This window comes from Ciconia boyciana, chromosome 5 (assembly GCF_034638445.1).
Source record: "Ciconia boyciana chromosome 5, ASM3463844v1, whole genome shotgun sequence".
NCBI lineage: Eukaryota > Metazoa > Chordata > Aves > Ciconiiformes > Ciconiidae > Ciconia > Ciconia boyciana.
In genome coordinates this window covers 35784988-35802772 of record NC_132938.1, presented here as the reverse complement: position 1 = coordinate 35802772, position 17785 = coordinate 35784988, and the positions used below count along the sequence as shown (strand labels likewise).

The 17785-nt window shown below is 36.1% G+C and overlaps 1 protein-coding gene across 4 annotated transcripts in view; it reads right to left on the bottom strand.

Annotated features, from left to right (window-relative positions):
• The window catches only part of FAT1 (FAT atypical cadherin 1), a 115412-nt gene that overhangs the window by 19669 nt on the left and 77958 nt on the right, over positions 1 to 17785 (bottom strand). For all 4 annotated transcript variants that reach the window (XR_012042475.1, XM_072861462.1, XM_072861463.1 and 1 more), the window contains exons 8-16: positions 15036 to 15311; positions 14610 to 14820; positions 7981 to 12048; positions 7262 to 7458; positions 5655 to 5808; positions 3954 to 4187; positions 2280 to 2669; positions 754 to 968; positions 209 to 346 (exon numbers count right to left, since the gene is read on the bottom strand). Coding sequence is in view for 3 of the 4 variants with exons in the window: in XM_072861462.1 (XP_072717563.1) it covers positions 209 to 346; positions 754 to 968; positions 2280 to 2669; positions 3954 to 4187; positions 5655 to 5808; positions 7262 to 7458; positions 7981 to 12048; positions 14610 to 14820; positions 15036 to 15311 (5883 nt within the window). In the remaining variant the exon portion in view is untranslated. The remainder of the gene's footprint in view (positions 1 to 208; positions 347 to 753; positions 969 to 2279; positions 2670 to 3953; positions 4188 to 5654; positions 5809 to 7261; positions 7459 to 7980; positions 12049 to 14609; positions 14821 to 15035; positions 15312 to 17785) is intronic.

The following is a 17785-nucleotide window of genomic DNA, read 5'->3' as shown; positions in this document are numbered from 1 at the left end:
CTTCACATATTTAATCCTTTCTCTTCCCCCTGCAGATGCCCCCCACCCCAAAAAGCATGGACATAAAGAGATGCTTTCACTTTGTTACAGCTGTATTAATTTTGGAACATTTGAAATGGTAATTTACAAATATAATCCAAAAAATGGTGGTCATAAATTATGTATAGCTAAATTAATCCCAGCTGCTTGAAAAGCATCAAAAACTTACCTTTTCTCTGTCTAGAAGTTTAGTCACTTTTATTTCACCCCTGGTAGGGTCAATTGTAAAAGGATTTCCCTGATTGCCATCTATAATTGCATAGTGAATGCGGTTGTTTGAAGGTCCATCAGCATCATCTGCCATAACCTAAGGGACATTACAGTCTCATTTAGAACAGGTCAAAATAGACTCTATCATCTTTCAGATAAACTCATCCTGAAGACGAGCACAGCTGTTTTAGTCTAACACATTTTATAGTTCTCAAGAGAAATGTCATCCTAATAGAACATACCAACATCACTTAATTTCCTGAATTTCTTCTGAAAATTAAGTCATGTTCTCATGAGGAGAACATATCACAAAATATCATCTACTTTCCCAGAGCATCTCAAGTCCCTGGTTCTGAAACTTTTTCAAAATAAATTTTCAATTCGCTCAGTGGCAAACTTATCTATTCATTTATGTCCATCTTCAAATCAATATTTATTCCTTCAAGACTAAAGGCATGATTATCATGACAGAGTATTTCAAAGGAAAAAAGCAACAATACTTACTGTAATGACTGATTGTTCAAGCATAGCATCTTCACTGATTACTGCAGTGTAAGTGTCCTGGCTAAACACTGGAGTATTGTCATTGATATCGGTTATGTTAATATTCACGGTTACAACATCACTTAATGAAGGTGTGCCTCCATCTGTGGCTTCCACTGTCAAGTAGTACTCATGAGACCTTTCATAATCCAAGCTCTCAATGATAAAAATGGCTCCTAGGGAAGAAAGAAAAAAAAAAAAAAAAACCACCACCCTCACACAAACTCTGCTATTATGGTAGAATCACACAGTGCAACTTTTGATTTTAGTCTGACAAATACTCAGCTTCTTCAGGGCTTGATTTGCCACTGTAAAGCTGGAGCTACACAGTAAAATTATCAGGCTTTACACATAAAAGTAAAAAGGTGAGAAGTTCCTGCCATTACCACAAAAACCTCACACTTTAAAACCACCTGGCTCACATTCTGTAATGAAAAAAATGAAGACAAATAAAAAATGTGTTTAGAAAGGTCAGGCATGGAGTATGCAGAGGTAGTAACAGAAGTGTCTGACTATGAATTTTCATTGATAGAAATATCTGAGTTAAAGTGTGAATTTTTAACTGACTAGTTAAGATAGTGCAGTCCCTAACATATACCCCAATTTGCTGCTGGAAGAGTGTTTTCCTCGAACCTTTTTCCTCCTTTCAAATATGTGAACAAGTTATACTGGCAAAGTACTTCTATACCATAGTACCAGCGTGCACACTGGAAAAAGCAGCTGGAAGAATTATAATTTCAATTACACTGGTATAATTATTACTATTAAATTTGGGGTAGAAAACTTATTTAAAAAACCCAAACGTTAGCATAAATTAACTCTAGAAAAAGAACTATATGAGAAAACAAAACTAGAATTGAGGTGTATATTGATTTTTAACAAAGAATTGGCATTAATAAGGAAAAATTCTCCACAGAACTTAAATGCTTCCTGAGACTAAATCTGACTAACATGCAAGCCTAAAGTCTCCATTGTCATGCTGGATATATGACTGAACAGAATACTCCAACCTCTCTTTAATGCCATATGAAACTCCCCTAGAATTACTGACTTTGTGGACCAATGACTAGTTTTCCCAATCAATTTAAATTCTGATCTTTCTTTTACCAAGTCTGGCCACTCATTCTGATTATATAGCTTTTGTGAAAAGACTGTTATGCTTCTATAATTACAGAACTATGTCTTTCCACCCCCTCTACCCCCAGGGTGGAGAATATTCCAGCTAGGAAACCCTTACTCTTGCCAGCTAAATGAATCTAACCTAAATAACAATAAATAGCAGCAACAAATAGAGTTCCTATTCTACATTCTACTGCGCTCCTCTAGTAAGAATGATGGCAAAATGGGTGAACAGACAGTAGGAATGGCTTTACAGCCAGGATGATGCACATAGATTATACATAACCTGTTTGGTTGAATTACTGTAAAACACAGTATGGCACAGTGCTTGGTTAGCCTAAAGTATATTCACAGTTGTAATCTGTTACCTGTTGTTGAATTGATGCTGAATTTTCCATGTTCATTCCCACTGACTATTGAGTATGTGACTTCAGCATTGGCTTCAATGTCCCTGCTTGCAGCATAGATCTGGAGAACTTCAGTTCCAACCAAAATGTCCTCTGATACACTTGCACTATACTCCCTATGCTCAAATACAGGTGGATTATCATTTATATCCAAAACAGAAACTACAAGACTACTTGTTGAAGACAGTCTTCTCGGTAAACCTTCATCTGTAGCCTTCAAATTTAGAGTGTACACAGCTTGTAATTCCCGATCCAAAGGCTTCTCCAACCGAATGATTCCAGAGAATTCATCAATAGAGAACTGACCCTCTGCAGAGTTCACCAGTGAATAATGGATTTTACGGTTCATCCCTGCATTTTGAAAACAATTGCAGAGTATGAAGCAGCCATTAAAATACACCAACATAATAACAGATCTGATAGCTACAGAAATAAAACATGCATACTAAATATTATCATTCATGTTAAAGTAAATTTCAGCAAGAGTTAAAGGCTGCCCTGTGAAGGGCAGAATGATTTCCAAAAAGATGTAATAATCTGATGAAAAAAATTAAGCTAACACTTCATTGCACTGATTTTCTGCCACACAAAAAACATGAAGCATGGTTCTGCTTCAGTCACAGTACCAGCTAATATGAAATGATTAGTAATATAAATCTAATTATAACTTTAGTACAACAGCATCTGCTTAGCAGGCTTATAAATAACATGGGAGGATATGGGAGAGTTAGGCTGCATCAAATAACTAGACTCATTTCCAGCAAGTTTATTTAAGAACCATGTCCCAAAATTAACAGGAACATAATTTCTGGCAACATTTCTGTATAAAGCAAACAAAGAAAAAACCCATAGGTTTTTGGGTCAAGCATTTTGCTCCTCCTGAGCCTCAAAGTCTAGTGACGTGTGAAAACATCTGTCTGTTACCTTCCAATTCAGCAACCTAGCTTTACCATAGCACAAAGCAGGTTGGTTGTTTCACGACACTGAGGCAACTATTAATTAATATTATTTAATAAACTGATGATATATGGAAAACATACACCTTTAAAAAGACCTTATGCTGTTGTATTCCTTACAACAAAGCCTAAGAACAAACTCTTCCTAATGTCACTTTCAGTTCATGTTCACTTAAATACCTGTAACTAAACAGTGAAGATAAAGAGGGAGCGAAAATCTTTATAGGGTAGCACATACATAAAGCTACAATTAACCAGGGTTCTCTTTATGGTATAATCATCGATGGCTAGCCTGAGAAGCACACATTCAAAATCTATGAATGCACATTTACACGAACAGACATGGCTTGATATTCCTGTTACACCAGGAGTAAAACAATGGACCCACCCCATCATAACATTAATAGCTTATCACACTAAAAATATCCTATATTTTGCCTCTCTCCCCTCTCTTCCTTTTTGCAGAGACACAAAAGGGATGTTTTCCAAGCTACTCACACACGTAAGTCAGGTGTTACATGATTTAGTAGCCCTAAATATATCTTTCAGGAGTCTAATCCTGGGAGGTATTGAACATCTGTCAGTTCACTGAAAGACTTAACACCTCTCAGGATAAGGCTAAATAAACATTACTGTAACTTTGAGACCATGACAAAAGTATCGGTCAAAGAATGCATACCTGCATCTGCATCTGTTGCCTGCACTCTTGTCAAAAGGGTTTTAGGCTCTGTGTTTTCAAATACTGTAATGGAGTAAGGATCAGCTGTAAACTCTGGGGCATTATCATTCACATCTTCCAGAGTCAGAATAATATTAGCTTGGCAGAATCTTCCTCCTCCATCTGTGGCTTTCACTAGAAGATAATAAACTGCTTGCTGCTCACGATCAAGTGGCATTAACGTTTTCAGTTCACCTATAAACAGAATAACATACATAAGTTGATGCGAGTTGCAAGACTTAAGTATCCATAACACGTTTTCCTCGAAAATCTCTGTACTTGAAAAAAACTAAACGACAATTTTATTTTTGATTATAATTTCATCAGTGGCTAAGTCAACAGCTGTACTGCACTAATGAGCTCCACTTTGGGCAAAGCATGTCAGTGGCCTGCCTTTTCAGCTTTAAAAGATTAAATACTAAAATCCTCTGCCTTTTTTTCAAATGCATCTGAAACAGAAATTAGCTTAAGTAAGACTACCTGACAGTGCAGAAAGAGAGAGAATGTGTATACATGCACGAATCCATGTGTTTTTGTGTAAAGAAAATGAAAATGTTAGAACTCTGGCTTTAACAAAATGCAAGGTAAAATCCAGGTATGGTTTTCCTGGGCTATTTAGTTGTGGTCCTTCCACAGTTATTGAGCTGACTCTCCTCCTCTAACATTCAACGAATAAACAGAGCTATTCACACTATCAAATATAACTTGCTGCTGCAAACAAACCTCTAGAAGTCTAACACATACTTACTTTCCGACGTGACAGAAAACACTATGAGAGGCACAATGTGTAGCCATTGTCTCCTTTTAACCAATTAAAAAAAGTATTCTGAAATATTGTTTATGAGTATTCTAGCCCCACCAATTGTGAATGTATGTAACAACATGCTAGTACAGCACACAGGTGACATTCAAAGTAAAAAAACCCCCATGAAGTAAGATCTTTCTCATTTACTTCGCCACTGAAGTATTCTAATCTCGTTCTCCATACTTCCACTATATCTTTGTATTTCTCTTGTTTAAATTGTTCTATATCATTTACTACTCCCTTCCTACTGCTTCTCTACTGCAGCCTACAGAGCACAGGATTTTGGCATTAGCTTTGACCTATATTATAATCCAGAAGACACAAATGCCATGAAAACCAAAGTCAGGCAAGTTAAAAGCTAATCTCGTTTATATAATGCCGCCAATAAAACTGGAGGCACTTTTGGTGTTTAACATGGAAAGGAAATTTGTTGCTCCATCTAACCTCATCCCATTTAATATGCCAAACCAAATGATGGCAAAGAGACTCTGAATGAAGATATTTTCAGTTTATAAAACCATTATTGCTGCTACTACAGTGAATATAAAAAGTACAAAATTTATAGCATATTTTTACTCCAGTTACCTCAGCATGGAAGTTTCTGGCTTTGGGGCAATTACTCTATTTACTCTTTACTTCCTCATATATTAAAATACCTGCCTTTTCCCTGACTTCTATTCAATATATTATTAGTATTTGTGTAGTAGAAACTCATATTTTAAACAGTTATATAATAAACTGACCCTTAATGGAAAGCTTAAAGTACTGACATTTATGTATGTCTTAATGTAATAGTAAAACATTTTATAAAATGAGGTGATGATTGGAATTTTGTATAGTGTATAAGGCATTATTACCTGTGTCTGGAGTGAGTCTGAATTTTTCTGCTCCTGTGCCATGCAGTGTATAAGTAATTTCTGCATTGGAACGAATATCTGCGTCTGTAGCAGATACCTGCATTATCAGTTTGCCAGGAAGGGCATCCTCAGGAACAGAATCAGTGTATAAAGCCTGCAAGATTAAAAGTTATATTGAAAGACTAAACATATGAAATAAGTAGAGCTTGGAAAGGGGAGGGGACGAAGGAATGACAGATGAGATAACACTCTGTTTGAATTTTTGGTTACATATGAAGTGAAACAGAGGATGAAATACCTGAAAATGATAAGAACTTATTATTTTCTAATTAATTACCTCACATTTATTATATTCAAAAAGGTGACTAATATTGCAACCACAGGGACTCTTGAGCATCACTGCATAGCTAAGAACTCTAAACACTTGTAACTGATTAACTGATAATTAAATGCACTCCCAAAACAGGAGTTATAAATTTTTGTTAATTTCATTTTTTCCTCTTTTGGTAAATCATCTTTTCTAGGTCTGACTCAATCTAGACTAAATTGATACCTGCCTTTTTTGTAACGGCATGAAATAAAAGCTTCCAGTTAAAATAAAAACTAAGAAAAAAACCACCCTGAATTTAAAGGCACTAAGCATTCTTACAGCTCATCCATGTCAGGGATGTGCATTAAATCAGAAGGACTGAGCCTTAGAACACCAATATTAACACAGGAAAAAAGCTAAAAACATTGACTTACCAGTCTGTATACAACTGCAATCATTCATATAGAAGTAACCAACTTAAACATCGACTAAGAAAAAGAATAAAATGCTCACTGATATACTTGATCCTTCCCAGAACAAGAAAAGATTTTGCCTTTCTACCTGGTAACATCAAATCTGTGTTCAACAAGATGGCTAAGTCGTCCAAGTGTGTAAAGTTTAAAAAAAAACCAACAAAACAGCTGACTATGAAAACCCAAGGCTTTCTCATAAGGCAATTATACATCTTGCAGGGTCCATCTTTCTGTTTTTTTGTTTGTTTTTTTTTTTTTTTTCCCATTCTTTATTTTTCATGTCCATTTTTACAGACTATCAAATCTGGTAAGGTAGATGGCTTTGTAACAAGAAAATGTTTATGGATTACAGATTTTTGGTGCTGTTGAGTGCAACTGCAGGATGATATGCCAGTCTTTTCAACTCTTATCACAGGAAATGCACAAATACATCAACTAAGTGATGGTATGCAGCCTTCTTTGAGACTTTACTTCCTTCAGAAAATAGAGCACATAAACTATCATGGCTGCAGCTTAAAACAATTCCTTTTGGAGAAGTATGCATTAACACAGGAGACATGTACTCCAATTCTCCTCATACTCTTCAAATACCCATTGAGTGTTAAAATTACATCAATGAATTGGTTTTGGATTTTTATTTAAGAAATCTGTCCATGAAATAACTTTTATTTGACAGCATTCTATCTTAATAGTCCAAATTTTTTATGCTGTTACCAGCATAAAAGGAATACCTCTTTGTCAGTCTCCTGAGAAGCAATTTCGGAGAAAGTTTACATTTTACACATGAAAGCAGCTGCACACGAGAGATACAAGACTGTGCCTACCTTTTCGCAAACAGGACTATTATCATTAGCATCAAGAACTTTAACCTCCACCACAGCTTTAGTTGCAAAGGTCCCATCAGTAGCTGTAATATTTAGAAGGTAATTGTCCTTTTCTTCCCTGTCCAGAGGCTTTTTGACATAGACCTTCCATTCATTCTGTATATTCTCAATAGCAAACTGTCCCAAGGGATCACCTCCTGAAATACAAAAAGAAACATTCAATTAAAGACAAGAGAGAGATTGCTATTATTACTCTATCGACATTAAATTATAGCTATAAGAGAAAAAATGTGAATGCAAATAAGCAGCCACTCTCTGTGGCTTTATAGGGAAATAGCTTCATTTTCCAGGTAGAAATAGTCAGTATATACTCATACAACAAATTTAACTGCAGCCAATAGCGTCTGTAAGAATCAATGTAAACTACATCACTAATTTCAGTGTAAGTATATTTTTAAAATAAAATTTGATATATAAGTAAACAAGAATCGTAGGAAAGCATTTTAAGCAAGGCAAACATGAACTGGAAAGCCGAAAACCTGTTTTCTAAAACATTTTTTTCTGATGAAGTTTTTAACATTCATATTAAGACACACACATTCTTTCTTTGCAGCTCTACGGTTTCTAATACTTTTGAATAATTTGGAAGATTAAGTCATATCTCACGTCATTCCAGGACCACTTAAATGATTATTCTGACATTACTCAAAAAGATTTACCTGTAATGTAATAAGAGACTTGTCTATTGGCTTCTTCTGTATCAGCATCAGTTGTACTCAGGATGGCAATTACCCCACCAGGAGGGTCATCCTCACTGACTGTTCCTTTATATATCTCTGCAGTAAAGCGTGGAGGATTGTCATTCACATCTGTAACAGTAACTTCAACCACAGCCATAGAAGACAGTTGAATTTTTTCACCTCGATCAGATGCAACCACTGTGATTCTGTATTTGTCTCGTTTCTCATGATCAAGTTCTTTGAGAGTGGTAATCCAGCCAGTTTCCATGTTTATGGCAAAAGACTCTATAATGTCTAGTTCTTGAGAAGGATCCAAGCTGTAAGTAACCTGCCCATTGAGTCCTGAATCTAAGTCAGTTCCTTTAACCTGGATGACTCTTGTTCCGGCTGGCATGTTTTCTACGATGAATGCTTCATATGGATTGGACTCCAAAACTGGTTTGTTATCATTAGCATCTTTTACCTGAATGCTTACCTCTACTGAGGAAACAACATTATAATCTTCGTTTACATACCGTGCTTGAACTGAGAACTGGTACCATTTAGTTGTTTCATGATCAAGATTCTTCTCAAGTTTCAACTCTCCAGTCTGTCGGTCAATCACAAAAAAGTCATCTCTATTGCTTTCAGGAGTGTTCCCTTTAATCAGACTATATACTAAAGTCTGATTATGCTCTGCTTTGATAACATCTATCTCAGTCCCAATTGGAATGTCCTCAGAAACTGTATAAGAATAAAATGGCTCTGAAAATTTTGGAAGAGGCACTTCTGGTGGGAGTATTCTAGCATAGACAGGAACAACTGACTCTTTTTGGGGGGATCCGCCATCAACTGCTCTAACAAAGAAGGTCAGAAACTCATTTTCTAAACCAATTAAGCTTTCTTTTGTAGTAATTATACCAGACAATGAATCAATTTCTAAATTCTCTTTAACATTTTCAGACTCTGCTTCAATAGCATATGTGATGTCTGCATTTGTACCTTCATCAGCATCAGATGCCCAGACTTTAATGACAGAAGTACCCCGTGGAACACCAGACCCAATATTTACTTCATATTCTGTTGCTCGGAATTGAGGAGCATTATCATTGTCATCTGTAAGTATTACATTAACAGTACAGAAAGCAACTTTTCCTCCTGAATCTTTGGCCATTAAACTAATGGCAATTACTTTTTCTGCTTGTGTTTCACGGTCAAGCTTTTCAGAGGTAAATATCTGCCCTCTCTCATTTGTATAAAATCTGTCTTTGGCAAAGTCATTTACAATGTGGTAAGTGATGTGGCCATAAGTACCAGAATCTTCATCTGTTGCTTTAACTTCAGTCACCAAAGTATGCAATGGAGCATTTTCAGCTAGTTCAACCTCATATTCATTCTGGCTGAAAACAGGACTGTGCATATTGGCACTGGTTACAGTTATATGGACTTGGGCTGAGCTTCTGAAGACCCCATCAGAAACAGACACATTAAGATTATAATGTGACTTTAGTGTCTGTCTGCGTAGGTTTGAGATGGTGATAATGCCAGTTTTACTATTAATTACAAAATTCTTTTGGTCATTGCCTGTCAGAATGGAGTACTCCAGCTTGTCAACATCCGAAATATCTGCATCTGAGGCTTGCACACATGTCACAAAATGCCCTCGGGGAGCCAGTTCACTAATTTTAGCTTCATAAAGCAATTGGTTAAAAAGAGGGGGGTTATCATTGAGATCGGTTACATCAACAGTTACAATGATATCACTGCTCAAGGGCAGCATGCCACCATCTATGGCCCTTATTAGTAACTTGTGCTGTTTAATTTGTTCATAGTCCAAAGTTCTTGCTGTAAGAATGAGTCCAGTGCTGCTATCTATGTGGAAGTAGTCATGACTTTCACTATTATCCTCAATCAAGTGATAGGAAATCCCCCTGTTTGTTCCAGAATCGGCGTCTGTAGCGCTCACTTGTACAACAGATGTTCCAATGACAGATGCCTCAGAAAGGGTTGCAGTGTAAGACTGCTCTGTAAACACAGGAGGATTATCATTGATGTCTTCCACTATTATGTCTACAAACACATCAGCATGTGCCCCAGTTAGGGAGTCTGTTGCTCGAATACTCAGTTTGTAGGCTGGATGAGACTCAAAGTCAAGAGGGGCAACAACATTTATAACTCCAGTGTTGAAGTTGATAGTGAACTGATTGAAAGGATCTCCATCTGTGATGCTGTAAAACACCTTAAGTCCTTCTGGGCTGTTTGCTTGTACATGTACCACAGGACTGTGGAGCTGAATGTTTTCTGGTATCTCTGCACTATAGAAAGGCTTTTCAAAAACTGGCATAGCTTTACTCATAACTGTAATTGGGACTATAACTTCAGCAGAAAAAGCAGGGTCTCCTCCATCTTTTGCTACTACTGTGACCAGATACTCCTTATTTAGTGTGTCTGGTTCAAATTTCTTCTTCAGTGAGATTTCACCAGTGGGATCAATTTGGAAATGTTCATGATGTTCTTTGAGATAGTAATGCACCTCTCCATTTCTGCCTGTATCTTTATCTACTGCCGTGACACGTCGAATAACATGGCCTACTTCAGAGTCTACTTTAACGACAGCATAATATGGAAGATTGACAAAAAATGGAGCGTTATCATTTACATCTTCCACTGTGACTTTAACTACAATGTGTGCAACAACTGATGGTTTATATTCCTCTGTCACTTCTATGACGACATCAAAAGATTCTTGCTGTTCACGATCAAATGGTATTCCTGTTGTTGAAAGGACTCCTGAAGTTGGGCTTATTTTAAATCTGCTGTCTGGATTTAGAATATGGTAAAACAAAGGCTCATTTATTTGATTCCCTATAGCAGTAACAACAGCTATTGTTTTTGCCTCTGTGGAATTCTCCTGCACTGTTGCAGAGTAAGAACTCTGTGTGAATTTCAGCTGGCTTGCTTTGCTTTCTTTCACATTAATTTTTACAAATGCAGTGCTTGCAAATCTGCCATCAGACGCTCTCACTGTTAATTCGTATCTGCTTCTTAACTGAGTTGTATTTTGTACTGTTATATCTCCAGTCTTAGGGTTTATTGAAAATTTTTCTCCAATGTTGCCTTCAATAATGGAGTAAATTAATTGTGAAAAAATGCCTGAATCAGCATCAGTGGCATTTACGCTGATGACTTTCACGCCTTTATAGGTTGGAACCAAAATGGATGTCTCGTACAACTCTCTTGAAAACACAGGAGGGCAATCATTGATGTCAATTACATAAATAGTAACATTAGCTGCATATTCTGCATATAAACGTGGTAACCCCATATCATGTACTTGCACTGAAAAGTGGAAAATATTTGTCTCCTCATAGTCCAGACTCATTACTGTCCGAATGGCACCAGTGCTAGAATCAATGGCAAAATATTTGCGGACAGATGGTTCAACAATTTGATAAACAAGCAAAGCATTAGATTCTTTATCAGCATCTGTAGCTCGAATTACTAATGGGATATTCTTGTCAGTCAGAACCACACTGTTAATTGAAGCTGATTCACTGATGAGTCCTGTGTATTCAGCCTGCATAAAAATTGGTGTATTGTCATTCTCATCCCGAAGATGTACCAAAACTGTTGCATTAGTGGACAAGCCAGCCATGTTTGTTCCTTGCACAGTTAGAGTGTAAATAGGCAAACTTTCAAAATCAAGTATCTTCTGAGAAACAATGACACCTGAGTTTGGGTTGATAGCAAAAGCATCACCTATATTACCATCTTTTATTTCATAAACTACAGAAGACTGACTGTATGCTGTAACCATTCCAACAAAACTGCCAATGCTGGCACTTTCACTGATTTCTGTAGAATATTCTTTGGCTGTGAATTTTGGTGAAGCATTATCAGAAACAGTAACAAATATATGCACAGAGGTCACTTCACTCATCGGAGGATCTCCTTTGTCTGTAGCTTTTACCATCAGGTTGTATTCTTCCTGGTTACTACGATCTAATTCCTTTGCAATTTTAATTATACCCAAAATAGGATCTATAAAGAAGGAATTTCCAATATTCCCTGTGAAGAAACAGAAAAGTAATTAAGAAAGAGGTATACAGAACTTAAAGGATCATTGCTTATTTAGCTATATATTAAAAGAGATCACATAGCGAGAACACAGAGAATATTCAAGTTTCTTAGTTTTGTTTAACAAACATTTGTTAGCCTCTCTGGAAAGTTTTATGTAATCAAGAGTTAGCACTAATTCTAAGTTTACTTGTGGAAACATTGCATGAAACATAGTTAACAAAGCCATCCAAGCCTTGAAAATAAATGCAAAAATTCTGTTTCATTTTCCATTAGAAAACCTTAAAAAGATAACAGGTATTTTACAAGTTTCAACATTATAAATTATGTATTTTCTTCAAATTATCTTTGTCATTGAGTTCATGTTTAAGCCAACTTAAATACCTACTGAAGCTGAAAGAAAATTATATTCAGAAGTTAACATTAGTGGAATACAAGTTACATTTTATGATCTAAAATAACTAGACTGCTTTGGAAAAAAAGAAGTGTTTTGATGAATTCACACTTGTAAATCTTAATTGCTTATGCAAGTATTGTTTAAATCACTGCTTCAAAATTAATCTCTCTGAATTGGACCAATAGTTCTCTCTCTCCTAAATTCCTGTTAATACATAGGCAAGTTATTCCCTATGACAGTATTAGAAAAAAAATACGACCTGCTGAGGATTACCAGCTGCCATTTGATAAACACTTGTTTTCTTTATATTTTCAAATATATAGCTGAACTACACTGCATACAATATTCAGCTCATATACTAAATATGGTAAGATTTAACATTTTACTTCCTTAAAAAATTACATTACTAAAGCCATGTTCTCAGCATGGAAAAAATTCATTAAGAACTTCTGAATTATGCACACAAGTAGGAAAGAGGGGGGTTTTGTGTTTTTTTGTTTGGCTGGGGTTTTTTGGGTTGTTTTTTTTTTTTTTTTTAGTGGAGGCTTTAAACACAGTGGCATTCTTAGAATATCCCATTACAAATCTAAGCAACCATTACAAACATTTAAGGAATGTTCTTTCCATATGCTTAGAACATCAATTATAATGCTTTAACCTCCCAGTAGATCACAGTCCTGTAAAACAAACCTAAGAAAGTCTTACATTTACTCCTACAAAAAGCTAGAAGAAAGGAAGAGAACAGGGTGTAACTTCATTCTAGACAGCACACACACACATTTTTTTTCTTGCCATGCTTTGGCATTCATAAAACAAGCACTACTGAAATGGGAAAGGCAAGAGAAAAGTTTCATGGAGATTAGTGTCCTGCTTAGTAAAAAGGTCATATTTCTACAAATAACAGAAAACAAACATATATTTTAAGCAACTTAAAGAGATGCTTAAATACATTCTTCCTCTTCAGAGTATCATAATCACAGCTTCGTTTTAATAGTGTTAAAGTATGTTTTCATATCAAAACAACACTTTGGGGGAAGAAAAGGAAAACATTTACAGTAAACAGTTCCTATGCTTTACAAAACAACTTACGTCAAATAAAAAAGCATTTGCACATATCGCCTTGCATGCAACAGTAACTGAATAACCTTCTACCTACTGTTCTCTTTAATATACAGTTTCTTATGCTTGTTACTGGGATTTTTATTTTAAATTACTTTCTACCTTGAAAGTAGTACTGTGCATATGTAATGAAATTTAATTTTTTTTTTTTCCAGTCATAGTGCCTAAATAGTTCAGGACCTTGGTAATGGTAGGCTTGTATCTAGATTTAATGGACTGAACCAAAACTCACTTCCATTTGGTAAGTGAACTCAGTTAATGTCATCCTGTTTTCATATTATTCAAAATTGCCATAATTTGAATTGCATTGTTATAGGCAAGTTCAGAAAGATACTCTGACGTCAAAAATAAGGAGCATCATCTAATGCTCTTCTCTGGCCTGCAATCTGTCTTAATGCCAAATTGACCAGCTATTAAAGAATTTCTTATATATTTTATTGAGCTAGAACAGCAGTCCCACTAACTAAAATCAGCCAGAGGGAACCTTGCAAAGCAACCCCTTCCTTGCTATATTTATCTGAACGTTTAACCTAAAAACTGAGACTATTTAGTGGTTAAGTATGTGGATATTTATAAGTTATTTTTGAGCTCCTTTCTTTCACATTGTGCTAAACACGAAAGCACTTGTCTCAGGCTCTTACTCTTTTCATCAAATCCTTGCTTTGCCTATGCCACAAAGTATCAGATTATCAAAAAAGAATGCTTTTTTTAGATCTGAATTTAATGCTTCTGTAATTTCTAAAGAACACACTCCTCTTAAGGGTTTAAAGGTAGCTTTTTCTTCTACTACTACTCAAATGTTTTAAATGTATCTAAACGAGAATATAAATAGCTAAGGGAGGGAGGTGAATATTTGTCATTGTAGTTTTCTTTTAAATGCTCTGAGGCTGTATCTTAAATACATCTCACAGAATATGACACATACACCTGCATTGCCCTCTTTTTTAATAGCTATTTTTCACATGTCTACAGTTGAAACAAAGTATCAGCAAGAATTGTTTCAAAATAAATTGAAGATGTAAGGAAGTCAGTATACCTGATTCAATAGAGTACACAATTTCTGCATTTTTTCCTTTGTCCTTATCTAATGCTGTAACCTGGAGTACTGCTGATCCAACAGCTGCTGACTCATACACCCGTCCTTCATAGGAAGAGCTGGTGAACCATGGAGCATGATCATTCGTGTCACTGACATTAATGATGATTCTAGCATAGTTGCGCTTTACAGGAACATCTTGATCTCGAACCTGAAATAGCACATTACTAGTAATTAGCACTGTTATTTCAGTAGTTCATCAAATATTAGTAATAATTCAAGGTTCAATCTGTACCAGTCACGGAGACAAAGACTGCATACAAATTGAACGTACAAATAAATGTTTGAATTAAGGGGACAAATTAAAAAGACATTAAGAAAGATCTGTTTGTTATCAACTACAGAAGAAATGTTGTGTTTATTTACCATTACTGTGAGAATATGCTGGTTCATGGTCTCATGATCCAATTTTTCTGAAGTATAAAGAGAGCCAGTTCCAGGGTCCAGACGAAATTTTTTAAGACTGATGGGATCAGTGCTGCCCTGCATAGTATAAATCAGTTTGTTCTTCTCATCTCTGTCTGTGGCACTGACTTGCAGAATTTCTGTCTCTGGTATGGTGTCTTCAGGTATAACAACTTCATATTTTGAAGCAGAAAACTGAGGCCTGTGATTATTTGTGTCTATAACTTTGATGTACACCTGAAATGATACAATGGGAAGGGGAAAGCATTGATGATATTTGGGAAACAGAAATGAAAAGAGGATATTTCATTAAAAACCAGACCATAATACTAAAATAATTCCACTGCAAGACAAATTATTTTTTTCAGGGAAGGGGAGAGATCTAAGAGGTGTAGGAAAGAAGAATCTCACTAAACCCAAACCTGCCTCACCTTCCCCAAAGTCAAACCAGAAATCTATATAATCAAAAATGCCTTAGGTAAGATATCTTAAAGGGAATTATTTTTGTCTAAAGCAAAATGAAAAATAATTCCTTAGTAGTTTTGGAATTAAAAAAAAAAATTCAATATGGATCCCAGGGTGGGTAAAAATTCTTTTTATTTGTGCAAATTTGGAATTTTAAGCAATGTTTTCCAAGGCAGCAGATGCACTGTGCTCCTCCTTGCCCTCACATGGAAACAATCCTCTTTCAGCTCCTTACGTTTCCAAGCCTAGGCAAGAATGGAAAAGTGGTGGAATTCCCACAGAAGTATATTATTTCAAAGAACCACAGTTATTATTTGCTCTTCTTTAGCAATGTAGCACAATCTCAGCATAGGTCACCAACACAATTTCTATGAAGTTACAGTTATATTAACTTCGATGCTTCAAATTGCATTTTCCCACTGCAGTTCAGCTGGGTTCACCTATGTGCTATCCAGGCAATGCTCTCTTTGTCTGAATAATAATGTTCACTGTAACCACACAAGACCCCTGCACACCCACTTGCCTTTCACAGCATTGAACTCTTGTACAAAAAGGGCAAGACACTCAGCCACGATCCTGTTCCTTCAACAGTGATAACATCAGACAAATAACAGTAATGCAGAGGACTTGGCAGGTAGACAGCAAAGCTCCAAGAACACATGGCTAAATTCACGTTCTTTATGTGCTACACATACAGCCATGCTTTTAGCTACCCAAAGGTTAGCTGCTTTGTATGAATTAGTTAAGTGCATCAACAGGTGTTTAAAATAAGTACTTATGATATCATAAGTGGGTAAAATTGCTCTTTGAAGATACTTACTGCTTTCCATTGATACCTGGTAGAGTCTAGAGATATAATTTAGACAAGGTACCAAACTGCATGCAGTAGAAACTAAACGAGATGAATCCTGATGGTGGTAAATAATATGGAAACACCATACATCTTGCTACAGGAAGAGAAAACTTCCTCAACTTCAACCTTGCAAAACTAGCATCTCATGTTAAAACTTGTACCAAGGAAAAAACAGGTGTTAAGTGTTTCAACAGGAGTCATACTGATTCCTAAAATATTTATTTCAGATGCAGGTATATTATCCCAGGTTGCAAATACTACCTAAGCTCCAATACAATGAGTTCTTCCTAATGGCAAACTTTAATACAGGCTGAAAACATTTAAATAACTTCCAGACAGACATAGGCAGTCCTTGGATATACTCTACAAATGCTACCAAGAGTTTAGGAGACTGTTAGAAGGATTTTATTCTAAGTAACAACAGAAAGACTTTTGCATCTAAGTAATGAAGTCCCGCACCAACACTGGAGGCACCTCGGGGCAGACTGATTAATGGAAGTGAGAATCTAGGAACAGAAAGAACTGGGTGTGGAACTCTTTACTTTGTAAAGAGTATAACTTTGTATATAAAGTTATACTTGTATAACTTGTATACAAAGAGGATAACTTTGTATTATAACATAGGACAGTCCTCGCAAAAACTGGGATATTGCCCACTCTGGTAGCTGAGATAACTGTCACCAGAAAGACTATTTTCACTGAGAATTTTACTTGGATAATAAAAAAGAACAAACAAGCCTATAAAAGGGAATATAGTAACAGAGTTGAAGATGGCAAATGTGGAATCTCAAGAGTCAGAAGCCAGATACAGAATAAAAAGCCAGGTAAGGAATAAAAAGGGGTTTAAGTTTATTTGAAACCGTGAAACAACCTGTGGGTAAGCAAGATCACCAGGAAATACAAAGAGCAATTAAAGAGGAGGAAAGCCCATCCCAGATTACAATTCTGCCTCAGTCTTGTTCACCAAGAACAATAGGGAGCATGACCCTGCACAAAACAAAATTAAAATGAGACACTGGCAAAGCAGTGGTGCTGCAATAAGCTGCTTAATGGAAACAAATCACTAACACAAGATGGGAACCATGCCCAGGTCGTGCTGAACTGCAGGGGGAAAAAAATAAAAATAAAAAATTAGATGGCAATCCTCCTAATGTAACGCATGCTGTTAATAATACTGAGCTCCACCTCCAGACAGTCAGGGCAGGGAGGGGGGCACATGTGTGTATGTCTACACACACTAGTGTCCAAGCCACACACACAAGCCTCTAACTTTTTTAGTAGATGCAGTCCTAGGCATTGCAGATCAGTGAGCCACAATCCAATACATAGTACATTTAGGGAAATATTCATAAACATAAGTAGTTTTTAGTGTTTGAAACACTCTGTTAGGATA